The 15,416-nt window shown below is 38.8% G+C and overlaps 1 protein-coding gene across 1 annotated transcript in view; it reads left to right on the forward strand.

Annotated features, from left to right (window-relative positions):
• LOC140160440 (uncharacterized) overlaps nucleotides 1-15,416 on the forward strand; it is a 73,573-nt gene that overhangs the window by 28,525 nt on the left and 29,632 nt on the right. Inside the window, 2 exon segments of the mRNA XM_072183676.1 lie at nucleotides 4,302-4,397; nucleotides 14,969-15,123. Of these exon segments, the coding sequence (XP_072039777.1) occupies nucleotides 4,302-4,397; nucleotides 14,969-15,123 (251 nt within the window).

Below are 15,416 nucleotides of genomic sequence, written 5' to 3' on the forward strand. Positions count from 1 at the left end.
CTTTTTTTCTCGGATCGACTTGGAACTCTCGGAGAATTTTACTGGGGTACATACTAGTATTGTGCTGAAATATCAGTAATATCGACATGTTTCGCCCAGGCAGTAGATTTTCACAAAATCCCTACTTTTTGCTATTTCTTACTGTATAACTCTATATAGAGAAATCAGTAGAAACAATATGGGAAAAGTAGGCATTCAGATACCATCCTAACCAATATTAAACACTTTCGGTAGTTTGTTTGGACCCTCTAGAACATCACCAAATAGGAAGCCATCTCCAATTGGTTACCATTATTTTTGCTAAAGACACGCATGTAAGTCAAATATAAAATTATTTGAGTTGCTATATTAAGGGGTAGGGGTAGCACTATGGAGAATTTCCCCAGTTCTACTAGGTCAAATTTCCCAAATGTGGTATTGTTGCATAGATATGAACTGCAGGATTGCCAAAAATAAATGCTATATGATTTTCGGTTATCCATGTTTTGACCAGAGGTCAAAAGGTCACACAGCCTTGAAAATTACTACAAATCAGGCGTCACATGACCCTTTAACCCCTGGACATGTCAGAGCTGCTCTAAATTCATATCTCATGTATTGTTTGTACTTTTCCTGTTCATATCTACCCAACAAGACCAAGATTGTGAAATTTGACTCAGTAGAACTGGGGAAATGCTCCATAATGCTACCCCTACCCCTTAATTTGGCAACTCAAATATCATCAATATTTAACTAAATACAGGTCTCTAGCAAAAAATAATGGTAACGAATTGGAGACTGCTTGCTATTTGGTGATGTTCTGGAGGGTCTAAACAAACTACCAAAATATTTTAATATTGGCTATGATGTCATCTCAATGCCTACGTTTCCCAGGTTGTTTCTACTGATTTCTCTATATAGAGTTATACAGTAAGAAATGGTGAATAAGTAGGATTTTGTGAAAATCTACTGCCTGGGCTAAACATGTCTCGATCTTACTGATATTTTAGCACAATAGTAGTATGTACCCTAGTAAAATTCTCCGAGAGTTCCAAGTCGATCCGAGAAAAAAGGTGTTTTTTGGTCCAACCGCTATGCCTGCTCTATTCCTCCATGCTGATGATGATACTAGTTGATATCCATCAAAGAGGTCATGATGTCTGATTGGTTCATCAGGGTGGACTATTTTATGCTCCTGTAATCCAATGATGTCTTGGTTGTGACGCTTAGCTAAGCCACTTAGTTCCTCTTGAAGGTACATACTTCTTAGTGTTCTTGTATTTAAGGTTGATTTAAAGCCATATTATAACATTTGCTGTTGAGGACGCCCTCACTGATTTTTTAAAATTCATTTTTTTACACAATTATATTGTACTTTATTAAACCAATATACCCTGCAAAAATCAAGACTCTAGGTGCTGTAGTTTTGTCAAAATCCGATATTTTGAATAAAGCGCCGGAACCGCGCCTTATTATTACGATGGAATTATTAGTTGAACGCATACACGATGTTCATAACACACAGTGCGGACGGTGATCTACACAACAAAGGGTCGTACCACATAACATGACCGAAGGAGTGGTACGTATTGGTGACATGTGCGCTGGTAGTAAATTCCAATTTTCTTTGCTTTGAAGTAGTTGTTCGGCTCAAAAATAAAAGGGGATATATCTGACAGTAAAAACTAACATTTTATGTCAAAGAAATGCTAATCTATTTTGTATGATAATGTTATAATATTGCTTTAAACATTGATTGCTTGCATTTTAGTAGATTTTCTTTCCTTGTTCCTGCCTATTATAGCGTTAATGCGCTGTCAGGTCAGTAACCGATTTAATGGCGGAAGCTCTTTGTCCTGAACAAAAGGTACCTCTCGATGAATAGCTTGGCGGAAACTCTAATTGGCACAAAAGAACAATATGTGTTACGTAATCTATTTCCTCTCATTTCTATATCTAACCTCTTTGGTGTAAATTGCCAAATGTTCACAGGGCAGCAATTGTACTTGCCCAATTCTGACACTGAGCAGTCGAACTCTGCCGGCGGGTGAGTAGTAACAAGGTGTCTTTGCAAAGAATTTGGAGAATTATCAAATGTATTGTCAATTTATTTCTCCATGTAAGCGCATTCATTGAATTCCATTCCTCTCGTGTAAGATTTTGGAAATATCTTCTACAGTGGGAGTATAAATTTCAAATGGAATTAGCACATTAGCCAACTCTCTTTGAAACTCACTGTCCCTCTGTGGAAGATTCAGGTTGAATCTTTCTCAGAGGGTGTATGAAATTCAAGTGGACCTGCCTAATGTGCTCATTGCATTTGAAACTTGTACTCCCCCTGTGGCAGATATTTTAAAAATCTTACAGAGGGGGAGTGTGGATTTTTCATGGAATAGCCCATTATTTCATTGTGTTGTCTGTCTGTCTGCATGTATCACAGTTGTCATCGTGGTCTTCCTACCTGGCTCCCTCTGGAGCTGAGGAATCGTCCACCCTTACCGTACCGTCTGCTGTAAGTCTGTTACCATAGTGATAATAAATCAAAATGGCTGCATACTTGTCATAATAATTCAACACTTTATAGGTCATCTGAAGGTAAGACCTACTTATGATGGGGTGTGTGTGGGTGTGCAGTGGCGGTGCCAGGAAGTTTTTATTGGGGGACAAGGTGAATTTCAGAGGGTGACAAAATCAACAAATTTTGCTCAAAATTGCAGCAAAAAGTAGAAATTATTTGTTTTTATTGGGGAAACTGGGGTAAGGAAAATATTTGGGGTGAGCCCTGTAGTGCCACCAAGGGGTGTGGAGGGTTGCGTATGTGGGTGGAGGAGGGTGTGTACTCTCCCGACGAAATGTCTTTCCGCACCCCCTATAACCGCAGAAAATGTTAAATTGTAATGATACTACATTTGTACAAATGGAAAACGTATCAAACCTAACTGTCACTAAAATATAAACCCTCTAATCAATAATAGTCATAATATCCTGATTTTGTGGTAAATTACACAGTAAAATTCCATTGAAAAAAAGTGGCGCTGTTTAATGAGGCTAATTATGACATCAATACTCTCTTGCTATCAAAAAGTTATCATGATCGACTTGCAGTTATCCCCACTACACTGCTGGTCATCATCAACAATGTTTGATACAAACACTATTTGGGTTCGGTTGTTATTATTATCTTGGTGTTGGTTTTTTTCGGCCGTCCAGATTTCTGGCGCTTGTCCATTGAGCCATGAATCTCCTTTTTTCTCAAATTATATCGAACAGATCCCTTGTCAATAATCTTACAATTTCACGGTTAGATTTTCCTTCACTGTGATAGGCTTCTATCATTCCCTTCTGGTGATTGGTAATTTTGGCATTTTGAGCCTGATCTGATGTTAAAACTGAACAATTTTGGAAGTCGAAATTAAACTATAATGCGCTGCTAGATAGGAAATCCCTGTAGTGAGGCTGCATGATATTAACTGAATGGAAATTATAAATCTCTTTTGGTTTGTGGCAAATAACATAATCGCATAACAATTACTAATCCGTTGTAATTGGGAGATCCCTTTATTCCTATCACAATTCATAACCTTGATAATTTGTTTTGTATCACATGTTTTAAAAAAGAGTTCAAATACCCCGGGTGTCATCTGTTGTTTTGGTGGTCGTCAAAGACTGACGTCATTTATTTATTTATTTATTTCATTCTTATTTAACCCGGGTTAACCTTTCAATGCACTGACATTGTTCTCCCAAGGTGCCCAGGTCATAATTAGCTAATTAAGCACAGCGCCGCCACTTTTCCTATGGAGATTTTGTACAGGTTTTTCACGAGATCATAAGAAAGTTTGTTTATTGTTTTGATGTTGAAAAGTTGATTAAAACTGATTAAAGTATTATAGATGATATTGAAGTAAATAAATAGGTTTCAAGTTAGTATTATTTACTAAATATTCAACAATTGTTACTGCGGAAAGACATTTCGTCGGGAGAGTATGTGTGCATTTGTAAAAGGTGTGAAACCGGGATAAATTTATGTAAAGCTCGGATAAACTGGGGATACGCCTGCAAACAATGCTAGAGGGCGTTAATGCATTAGACACGTGGGGTGAGATATATTGCATAGTACTGAACCAGAGGAATACACACATCTGATTTCATATGTATGAATGTATGAAAGTATGGCTTTCTCCATTTATTTAGAAAATGTTGAAGGCTGACAATTGCATTCTGTCCCAATATCTTAATTCTTCTTATATGATTAGAATATTCCAATTCTTTAATATGCATGTATAAATATTTAATCTGCCTTTTTATCTTTGTATGTACAGAGTTTCTGGCCATTTGTTAGCAAGTTCACACATAAGGATGTTATGGCACAGATTAAGGAATTGCCCCTCATTAACAACGAAGTTGGCTACTGTCGGGTATGTGTTTATTTGCCATTATCAGCCTCAGGTGTAAGAATCGATATATATTCTCAGTTTGAGATAGTGGTAAATACTAAATAGTGGACAAATATAAAGAAAGTAATTAAAAAATATTGCTATTTTGATAATTTTGTTTCAAAAATGAGCCTTGGTATTTTTTGAAGTGGGGGTCAATTAAAGGCCACCATTATTGGCCACATATTGTTGGCCTTAACCTCAAAAAGTTTCAAAATGACATACCGTAAAACCTCGTCTACAAGCATATATAGCGTTTTTGATGAAAGCTCAATTAATATGAGACAAGTGTGAATATGACAATATAATAAATTGATCTTACAAGTATACTTGTTTGTATATGGTCGAATCCAACGAAAAGTGTACACGGCATGTCCAGGGCCATAACTTAAAAGTATTAATGATTGGCATTCGTTTTTGTATAGTGTTTATTCGCCTTGATCATACGCCGTGCCATATATAATAAGACCCCTTCTGTGAAAAACTTAGACACAGAGACCCCAAAACATGCTATTTTTACCAATTTTTTCAAAATATTTCTTTAAGTATTTTTAAAAACATCTAAATCATATAAAAGAAGTCATTGGATTGAATCTAAATTGATTTTCTGAAAGGTGTGTATTCAAAGATTGCCTGTTCAATTTTTCACATATTTGTACATAATTATGAATTTTTGTGATAATTTTTTGAGTGGTATTTTTTACATTACATGCACCTACTGAATACAATTTTTCATAGCACTAGATATATCTTTAAAAATGAAAATCACTAATAAATGCTTAATTGATACAAGCTCTGATATGTCCAATACTGAAATGCATTGCATTCGGACATCTTTATTAGTGTGTTTTAGCTGCCAGAAATTCTAAATGGCACAAAGGTAGGTTTGGTAAAAATTATGCATTACCTCCGAATACATGTTAAAAGCTGTGTCATTTCCACAAACTGAGAGAATAGTAAACAATAGTTAAGCAATAGGTGCAGGGTAATACACTCTTTATTTCTACCAAGTTTCAATAGCCTGCATTTAAATATTTCTGAGATGTCAACAATAAAAGCAAGTATTCGTAGGTAAATTTCGGTAACCGAATGTTACCTACGAATACAATTTGACATCATGACAGTATTGTGAAACACCGCCATTCATACCAATGCCCATATTAGTACATAACGAAGGCCTGTATGTTTGCTATCAAATCATATGTAAATGAAAGTAGCGAATTCATATACATGCCCACCATGCAAAACTGAATATGGCTTAATTGTTGAAAAATATGTACTGAATTATAGGTTAATACATGAGTATCACTTGTTGAGAGTGAAATTGTACACAATAATGCACGCGTACTGAGATGTTGATTCTTCTTCTTCTTGCGTATGTCAGGAAGAAACAAGATATAAAAGCCAAAACATAAATTTCATTAAATTTCAAGCCCAGTACGCATCAACCAGTCCCTGGTGGCTTCATCGACTTCAATCAGGCCGGAGATACCATTCGGTGGTCTATGGAGGTGACAGGATGAGATGATGTAGTCGGCTGTTTGTTCCTCACTACCGCACTTTCATAGCTGGGCTTTCCTTTAAGCCCCATTGGAACAGGTTGGCATTGAAGCGTCCAACTCCACTTCTCAGGCGGTTTAATTTTGTCCAAGCAGACCTGGGTAGATTGAAGCCTGGGATGGTGTCTGTTGGGTCTGTGACAAAGCGCTGGAGTGGTGAGGAAGACTGAAGCCATTGGTCTTTCCATGCCTTAGCTGTCCAGTCCTTGGCTGTCTGGTTAGGCTGTGTCGTCTTCATCAAGACTATTGCTTGCTGAGCAAGCGGCTTCCTGGATACCAATCTCCTGCTTTCCCCCTCACTGTTCCTAGCTCTTGACAGGGTGTCATGAAGGAGGTGTCCTGGTTCTTCAGTTCGGAGGGATAGCGCTACGGAGGCTGATTTCCTTCTGATGTCCGGCGGAGGATTCCTGCTAAAACCGGAAGCTGTTCGGTTGGAGTTGGTCGAACATCCTGACACAGTCGCATTGCTTCATTTAGACCAGTGTCTACCTGGTGGGTGTGGTGGCTCCTGCTCCATACTGGTGCACAGTATTCTGCTGGTGCGTATACCAAGGCCAGGGTTGATGTTCTGAGGGTCTTGGCGCTTGCTCCCCAGCTGGTGCCGGCTAGGTGCCGAATCAATGCGCATCTTGCTGTGACCTTGTCCCTTAGATTAACCAAGTGCTGCCGGTAGGTGAGGGCTCTGTCCAGTTTCACTCCTAGGTATGTGGGGCAAGCCTCGAAGTTCAGTCGCTTTGACTTGATGGTTACATTGAGTTCTCGGTTGGCTTCCCTGTTGTTGAGATGGAAGGCAGAGGAGACAGTCTTAGCAACACTCAGCTTGAGCCGCCATTGGTAGAGGTAAGTATCTAGGGTGTCCATATCTAGGCTGAGCGCTCTCTCAATTGTGTCCCAAGAGTTGCTCGACTTCAGGATTGCCAGGTCATCTGCGTATCCATACTTCTTAGCAATGGTATTGGGCAGGTCATGGATGTAGATGTTGAATAAGAGGGTGCTAGGGCGGAGCCCTGTGGCACACCGTTCCTCAGACTGCGTGGTCTACTAGCTTGGCCGTCGCTGATCTTAAGAATGAAGTTGCGGTTCGAGATTAGCTGCACGATGAAGGACACCATCCGTCTGTCTGGTATGAGCTTGAGGAGTTTGCATATCAGGCCTCTATGCCAAACGGTGTCGTATGCTGCTGTCAGATCTACAAATACAGCACCAGTCTTCTGGTTCCCTTCAAAGCTGTCTTCGATGTCTTGGGTGAGGAGGGTGACCTGGTCCACTGTTGATCTGCCCCAGCGAAAACCGGCTTGCTCGTGAGGAAGCTGTGGGTCTACAATCGGGTTGATACTGGCTATGGATCAGGCGCTCCAGTAGCTTGTAGGGGATGCAGAGAAGAGATTGGACGGTAGCTCTTAGGGTCATCCTTTGGCTTATTAGGTTTGGGCAGTGCGATGACAGTTGCCTTGCGCCAAATCTTTGGTATCTTGCATCGTTTCATACAGGATGACAGGAACTTGCATAGCCAGTTGGTTGCAGCAGAGCCAGCATGATGGAGGAATTCTGGGTGGATACTGTCTGGTCCAGGTGCCTTACCTGCTTTGAGTAGTTTCAAAGCATCTTCTACTTCCTGCATGGTGTAATCGCTGCAGAGATCGGAGGTGGATGGCATCTTCCAAAGATTGGACACTTCCTTCTTGACCCGCCTGGAGTGATCACGGTCAGGGTTGGTGAAGCGGCCGTTGTTCACAAGTGCGCTGGCGATGGCGTTCGCAGTTACTGGACACTTTCCGGCATTTGGTGTTGATCTGCCTGTCAGGCGGTTGACGGTTTGCCAGGCCCTTCTGCTTGAGTAGGTGAAGTCGATTGATTCCACAGTCTCGATCCAGCGTTCTTTGCGTTTCTCATCCAGTCTTGTGAGGAGAGTGGAAGCGCAGGAGTCAGATTCTTCCTTCGATGGAGCCGAGGTAAAGTCTTCATACAGAGCTTGGCACTCATCGTCCCAGCATGGGATGTAGCTCTTCTGGTATCCCCTTGGGATCGACAACTTGGCTGCATCTATGAGCAAGTTACAGTAGGCTGAGTATGTGGTGTTAATATCATCACTCTCTGGTGGTGGTAGTTTGGTAACACGCTGGTCGACCTCGGCAGAGAACTTGTCCCACTTTGCTTTCCGGAAGTTCCACCGCTTTACTGGTTTGCTAGCTGTTGGAGACACCAGAGCAGGTTGGGTTATCAGAGATGGTCGGTGCTGAGATCTTGGGAACTTGTCCAGGATTTTACGCACAGGGAGTTGGTTTCCTTGGCTGGGTTCAGCAAGAAGCTGTCAGGTTCCTTAGGATTGAACAAGAGGGTCAGGTTGTTGGTAGAAGCCCATTCCGCGAGGCAAGTCCCATCACTATTGCAGCGAGAGTAGCCCCAGTCAGTGTGCTGGCAGTTAAAGTCTCCTCGTGTACACATGGTGCTGGATAATAAGGTAGAGATGTGTTGGTCAGGCGTACTGGAGGTGGTTTGTACACATTGATGATGTTGATGCCAAGCACTTTCACTGCGATCCATTCAGTATCAGAGTCGGTGAGGACTGGGCCTCAAGAGACCAGTCATCTGTGTCTTGGCTGATGAAGGTTGCTAGTCCATGGTGTTTGCTTGGGATGTAGCCTGCCAGTGAGAAGTTAGGTAGAGTTAGCTTTTCATTGGTTTCACGGTGTGTTTCTTGGAGAAGGATCACAATGGCTTTGTTGTTGACTGCCAGCTGCTCAATGATGTTCATCTTGGCAGAGGTGAGGCCTTCTACGTTCAGTTGCAACGTCGTTACACGTAACCTTCGACAGCAGTAGCTGTCCGTCCTGAGAAGGACGCGAAGCAGGGCTCAGGGTCACGGCGCTGCTCCTGGGTAACACTGCGTTGACTAGCGATATGTCGCTTTCTTCCTTGACTCATTGTCGACGTTCGTTCTCGTTTTTAGCGAGTTAACAGGGGAGACCACGTGAAGGTCGCCGACTCCTCCCCCAGATGTTGATGCGTCTAATGCACGAGCCCCGAAGGGGGGAGTGCATTAGACGCATCAACATCTCAGTACAAGTGCATTATTTTGTACAATTTCTCAAGCAATAAGTGATACGCATTTATTAACCTATTTCATACACAAGAAAAAAATGCCGTGATTTTTGCTATTTTTATAACAAAATCGTCACTAAAAATGTTGACAAATACGAGCAAATATAAATGCATCAAGCCGCAAGAAAAATTAATCAATCTTACGCGATCTTGAACAGCGAAAGCACTTTAGCGTGTAATGCTGGAGTCTTGCGCCGACTCGTGAATTATACAATATTAATGCACTAAGCGTATTTTTCTAACGGATTTTCTGATTGACTATGTGGTTCTAAGAGTGTATGAAATAGACGACGGTCTGCTCATTTGAAAGAAAAATCAGATTTGAAGAAGATTAGAAGGGATAAATACTTGGATTTGTCAACTGTCATGTGTGTTTCATTTTAAACGTTTACCGACCTTCTGGTTTCTGAGTAATTGTGTTCAAATTGGTTTATTCAAGGTAACTTTTGGCGTTTTCACTAAGTTTACCTCACGAATACCATGGACAAAAACGACTTTTCTCATTGTCTCATGATCTAGACAACACAGTGGTGTACTCTAGTATAAAGCTAATTATAGTTGCCCTCAAACGAAAGGCCACAAGACGTAACTGACTCCAAGATGGACTTCACAAGTCTGCAATAACGGTTTTCAGCGATTTGTGTGCAATTAAGCAAATTAAAGTCACTTTAGTGCCTTTGTTATACCCGCATGCGAAGCATGGACGGGTATATTCTTATTCTGTGGTTTCTTCTCCTCCTTCTCCTTCTCCATCAAACACATCATTCTGTCAAGGCTAGCGCTTAAACTACAAAGGCCCTTGGGCCCATATGTGGTACACTTATGGGCCCTACCCCGTAGAAGTGCCCTGAGGTCAAAGGTCACGGGCCCCAGGGGCCTAAATGTAAAAATACATAGCACGCCGTTTCTCATCAAATCAAGCAGCCTCAGGGCCCTGAGTTGGTACACTGATAGCCCTAGGGGTACTCTATATTTACAAATATACAAGAGCTCCATATGTTATATATTATGGGCCCCAGGGGCCCAAATGTTAAAATATGGTGCAATAGATTGACAAGCCTAGCTCTAAAAGTACAAGATCACTAGGGCTCATATGTGGCATATGTATGGGCCCTAAGTTGTAGATGTGCCTTTTGCCCATTTTGGCCCCAGATGTACAAGGCTGGGGGCCCCAGGGCCCCAAATGTTAAAACAAAGGGCCGGCCGTTTCTCAGCAAATAAAGTAGCTACAGGGTTCAGATTTGGTACACAGATAGGTCTTTTAGTATTATATTGTCATATGTATATATAACCCCCATATGTCACATAATATGGGCCCCAGGGCCCCAAACGCTAAAACATAGGGCCGGCCGTTACTCAGTAAATAAAGCAGCTACAATGCCCAGCTTGAGTCTACTGAGAGACTTGAGAATCATACTTTAACATATGTACAATGTACATTGTACATGAGCCCCATAAGTCATATATATTGAGCCCCAGGGCCCCAAATGTTAAAACAAAGGGCCGGCCGTTTCTCATCATATAAAGCAGCTTTATGGCTCAGAGTTTGTACACAGATTTCACCTGAGAATTACATTGTTATATGTACATATGAGCCCCATATATCACATAATATTGGCCCCAGGGCCCCAAACGCTAAAACATAGGGCCGGCCGTTACTCAGTAAATAAAGTAGCTACAGTGGCCAGCTTGAGTCCACTGATAGCACTAGAGAATTATACTTCAACATAATTATGTACATGGGTCTCATAAGTCAAATATTATGGGCCCCAAATGTTAAAACAAAGGGTGGGCCGTTTCTCATCAAAGAAAGCAGCTTCCGGGCTCAGAATTTTTACACAGATAGCACCTGAGAATTATATTGTTACTAACACCCACACACCTGTCCACCCCACACACGTAGGACTAAACAGACAGATCGTATTATATCATAATTGGAAATACCAGCGTGAAGCGTTAAGGCTGTTCAAGTTAAATTACATACCTATTGGCTGTTCCATTTAATTTACATACTCCCTCTGAAATGGCCCCAAAAAAGGCTGTTCCATTTAATTTATATACTCTCTCTGAAATGGCTGTTCCATTTAATTTACATACTCCCTCTGGAATAGTTTCCCCCTGATCATATTGCATAGCCTCACTGTGAGTAAGAGAGACTGACAACAGCAACCTATGGAGAGTAAGAGACTTTTTACAATTTCTTTATTTTAAGTGCTACGACAGTGCAACCTACATTCAATAAAAGTTTGTGACTTGGACTTTTACTTTTTACACATTTTCTGCCCAATTGGGCGACTTTTTACAATTTCTTTATTTTAAGTCCTCAGCAAATAAGGACTGTAAGTTTGGGTACACCGATAACATGCGGGTATAGCCGTATTTGTGTACAAATATATAGCCTTCTAGTTTCTTACTTCAATCCTCTTTCAACCACTGTGAACTGACATTAAATATACATGATAGGGTCTCAAGTATCAATAAACGCACATAAAGAAAATAATACATTCAAAGTGCTTTATAAAATGAAGATTTGATTGCGATATCCACCAAAAGTCTAATTCTTACCTACAAATACTGAAATGTTACTTACGAATACAGCATAATACATGACATGTGTAATGAAGTGCCTACCAAAGGAAATTAATTGTCAAAAATTTTAAGCGGTAGCCCCGGACAATATTATTACCCATATGGTCATGTTTTTTATACTGGGACCCTAAAAAAGGTGGTGCTGTCACATTTTGCTAAATCATTTTGTCTACTTATTCCTATATTTTTGCTAAAATTCATCATGAACAAATGGTTTTGGTCTTATTTTGAAGATAAATTATTAATCTAATGAATTAATAACAAATACAATTAAACAAATGTATTAATTAATTACAACAGCTTAATTAAGTTAATTAGTCAGGGGTGGTGCCAGAAGTGGAGGAGCCGGAAGCGGAGGAGCTCTGTGTAATTCCAATGGGAAGTTGATGTTCATTAATAAAATTTATGCACTTTGTTTCCTAGGAGAAGTAAAAATGCATTTGCATAATGTTAATCTTATTTTTAACTTTCTATAACTATAATTGCCTAGTTAATCTTAATAAACATAGTAATTAAGAATTTAACAAGCTTTTAATTAATGCAGTGGAATGGGTGTCATACAATACAATGGGCTTTAATTTTGCATGCATGCATATGAAATAAATTTCAATATTGTTTTATCTTTGAAATATAAAATAAATCTTCTCAAAGGAGATTATTACAGTCAAAGGATTTATTCTGATGACATATTGATCTTTGGTTATTGTTAAATAGTTTATTGATGTAGGCTAAGTGTGCATGTATACGCCTCATGTACATGTACCTTTGTTACTAATTATTCACTGTATATTGATTTTTGGAACACCCTATATAGGAATTGGATATTTGAATTTGATATTATAGCAATTCTGTAAACTATTTTGAATATATTTTCCAAATTTAATGACACTTTGGGAAATTTTACATAAATTAAAAATTTTAATTTACAACTTTTTTCACACCCTGTATAACACAATGGGCTTACTAAATATAGTACAAACTATATATTTAATGAAAGGACTAACTGTGTACATTCCAAATATCAAGTTCATTTTTCAATTTAATATACTATGTAGAAATATTGGAGTGGTAAAGGAATTTAATTTTTCAGTATTTTTCAATGGAACCACCCTGTATATTTTTTGGTACACCCTGTATATCCACTCAAACTTTACAGATTTGCAATCATGACAATATATGCTTTCTAAAAATGTATACTTTTACTAGTTTGGGTGAAAACTTTTTGAAATATAATCAGAAATACAAAAAAGGAGTTGATTTTTGACCAATAGCAAGATGTGACACAATTGGGTCCCACCTCAAAAAACATGACCATATACGGATTCATTCAACAATTATTTATTATGTAAATTTGCTGTTTAACTACTTGTATATCAAAATGAAGTGTTCAAAATTTTGCTAAAAGCATCAAATACATTTTGATCTAAGGTAAAATCACTTATTCATTTGGACGTACCATCTGAAAGAGATCTAAAAACTACCATTTTATTCGTTCATTATCATATATAGCAAAATTTGAACCTCTAAACCATAGAAATTGTTAAATCGCTCATGTTACCTACGAATACCCGGGTCTCTTCACCTATCATTTTATAAAGCATTAGGTGTATGCGTGTAATTCCTAATATTCCTGAAAACAGATATCCCACTTGTTCTAATACAATATGTAAATTTATACTCATTTGATAAATAAAATACAGAAACTGACCTAAACTTCATTTTCAAAAATAAACTAGCATAAATTGACTAAGATCATATTGATCAAGCGTTATAAAATTAAAACAAATATTTTCTGGTTGAGCTTGCATTTTCCTGACACCCCGTGGTCTACATTACGAAAAAAAGTGTTAATGGGAATATTCCATTTGTTTTAGGTTGATTGCGATAGTGAAAGCATCCTAGTGGTATTCGTAGGTAACATTGGGTTTTGATGTCACATTTACTATCACACGTCCTGGATTTATTTTTCAAGATTAGTGATGGCACTTTTGGTTCCTATAAGGCCAACATGCCATCAATCAATGGGCAAAAGGAAAAAATTGTGGAGACATTTTTATTTTGGACTTTTATTTTTGGCCCGTGGACACTGTTGGTTGGATTCAACCATATGCTTGGATCTGTAATTTATTTGCTCAAACTCCATAATGGCGACTGGATTAATTAAGCGTTCATCAGGTTATTCCTTCATGTAATTTTACACGAAATTAGGGTTAGGGTTAGGGTTAGAGTTAGGGTTAGTTTAGGGTTAGGATTAGGGTTAGGATTAGGGTTAGGGTTAGGATTAGGGTTATGATTAGGATTAGGCTTAGGGTTAGGGTAAGGATTAGGGTTAGAGTTAGGATTAGATTACACGAAATAATTACATGAAGGATCGACCGTTCATCAGAAGCACTCGATATGCTTGTAGACGAGGTATTACGGTATATCACATTTTGTGTTTGAAGTCTTTATTTAGGAGTTATTTTTTTACTAAACTGTTGTTTATGCCCGAGGGGCTGCTTGCGCCTGAGGGCATAAACAACTATTTAATTAGGAAAATATATGAATGAACCCGTTCATACATACCAGAACATTTTGTGATTCTCATTTCATCAAAATAATAACAAAAATTACAAGTAACATTATTAAAATACATTATTTTCCTTCATTTTCCCTACCCTGCGATCGCACATCCGGGCCACTGGGCATTAACATTGTTTATACCCGGCTCTCGACCAATCACGTACGCTGATGTATGAATTGTTGTTTAAGGTCAGCAACTATTTTAAACTGTTGTGATTTGGTAGTTCACAGCATCTTGCGAATGGTAGTGAGCGTTTGCAAAAATTGCATTGATCATTTCATAGCGAGCGTGTAGAAGAATTCAAATATCACAGATATACTTTTGTAGGTCATGTGGTTCTTGAATTATGTTGTAAAGAGAGCTAAAACAACAACACTTTTGTTAAACATACATAACTCATTAATAACAATAAATTAAGCACGTTTTCAAAGTATATGATTTGTAGAATGAACTTTTGCAAAGCATCTAAGTGTTATTTTTCAATAATATATTGATATAAAGAAAATCGACCAACAATGGACCAACAATACATTGTGTACCCTTTTAAAAGCATGCACAGATAAACCAGGTCCGTTTGCGAAAAAAGTTACGAAAAAGTACCAAAAAAAAGGGGGTTTTTTTGTAAAAAAATTTGACAATAAAAAGAAATGATGCAATCTTGTTCAATCATACAGTGACTTTATGAGTTATCATGCGATACATTCACTTGCTCAAATCTATTTCTGTTTACACCGTTGTAGGCGTGGATTAGAATGGGTCTTAATGACTACTTGATGGATAGCTATGTAGATGCCATGTTAAGTGATGCAAAGACCATCAAGACCTATTACAAGCGTTCATCTTTCCTGAGAGACTCTGAACAGCCTCACATCATGAAGAACTACCTTCAAGGTTAGTAGGGGTGTGTGTGTAGGGGGGGTGTTTATATGTGTAAAGTGGTGAGACAGAGCCTGGGACATCAGTCATATACAAAGACACACACATGTTTCTTGTTAAAATGCAACTTTATAAATAGGTAACTTTCTTTTGTAGGTGCAATTAACATAAACCATTAGTCACTGTGTAAGTGATGGTTTGACTTCCAGGGGGGCAGAAGGAATAGACCAGAGGGTATCATCCATGAACAAAGATTCACATTAATTCTGTCATTATCAGGATGTATGCAACATGAATAGGGTATATATGGAA

Source organism: Amphiura filiformis, chromosome 9 (assembly GCF_039555335.1).
Source record: "Amphiura filiformis chromosome 9, Afil_fr2py, whole genome shotgun sequence".
Classification (NCBI taxonomy): domain Eukaryota; kingdom Metazoa; phylum Echinodermata; class Ophiuroidea; order Amphilepidida; family Amphiuridae; genus Amphiura; species Amphiura filiformis.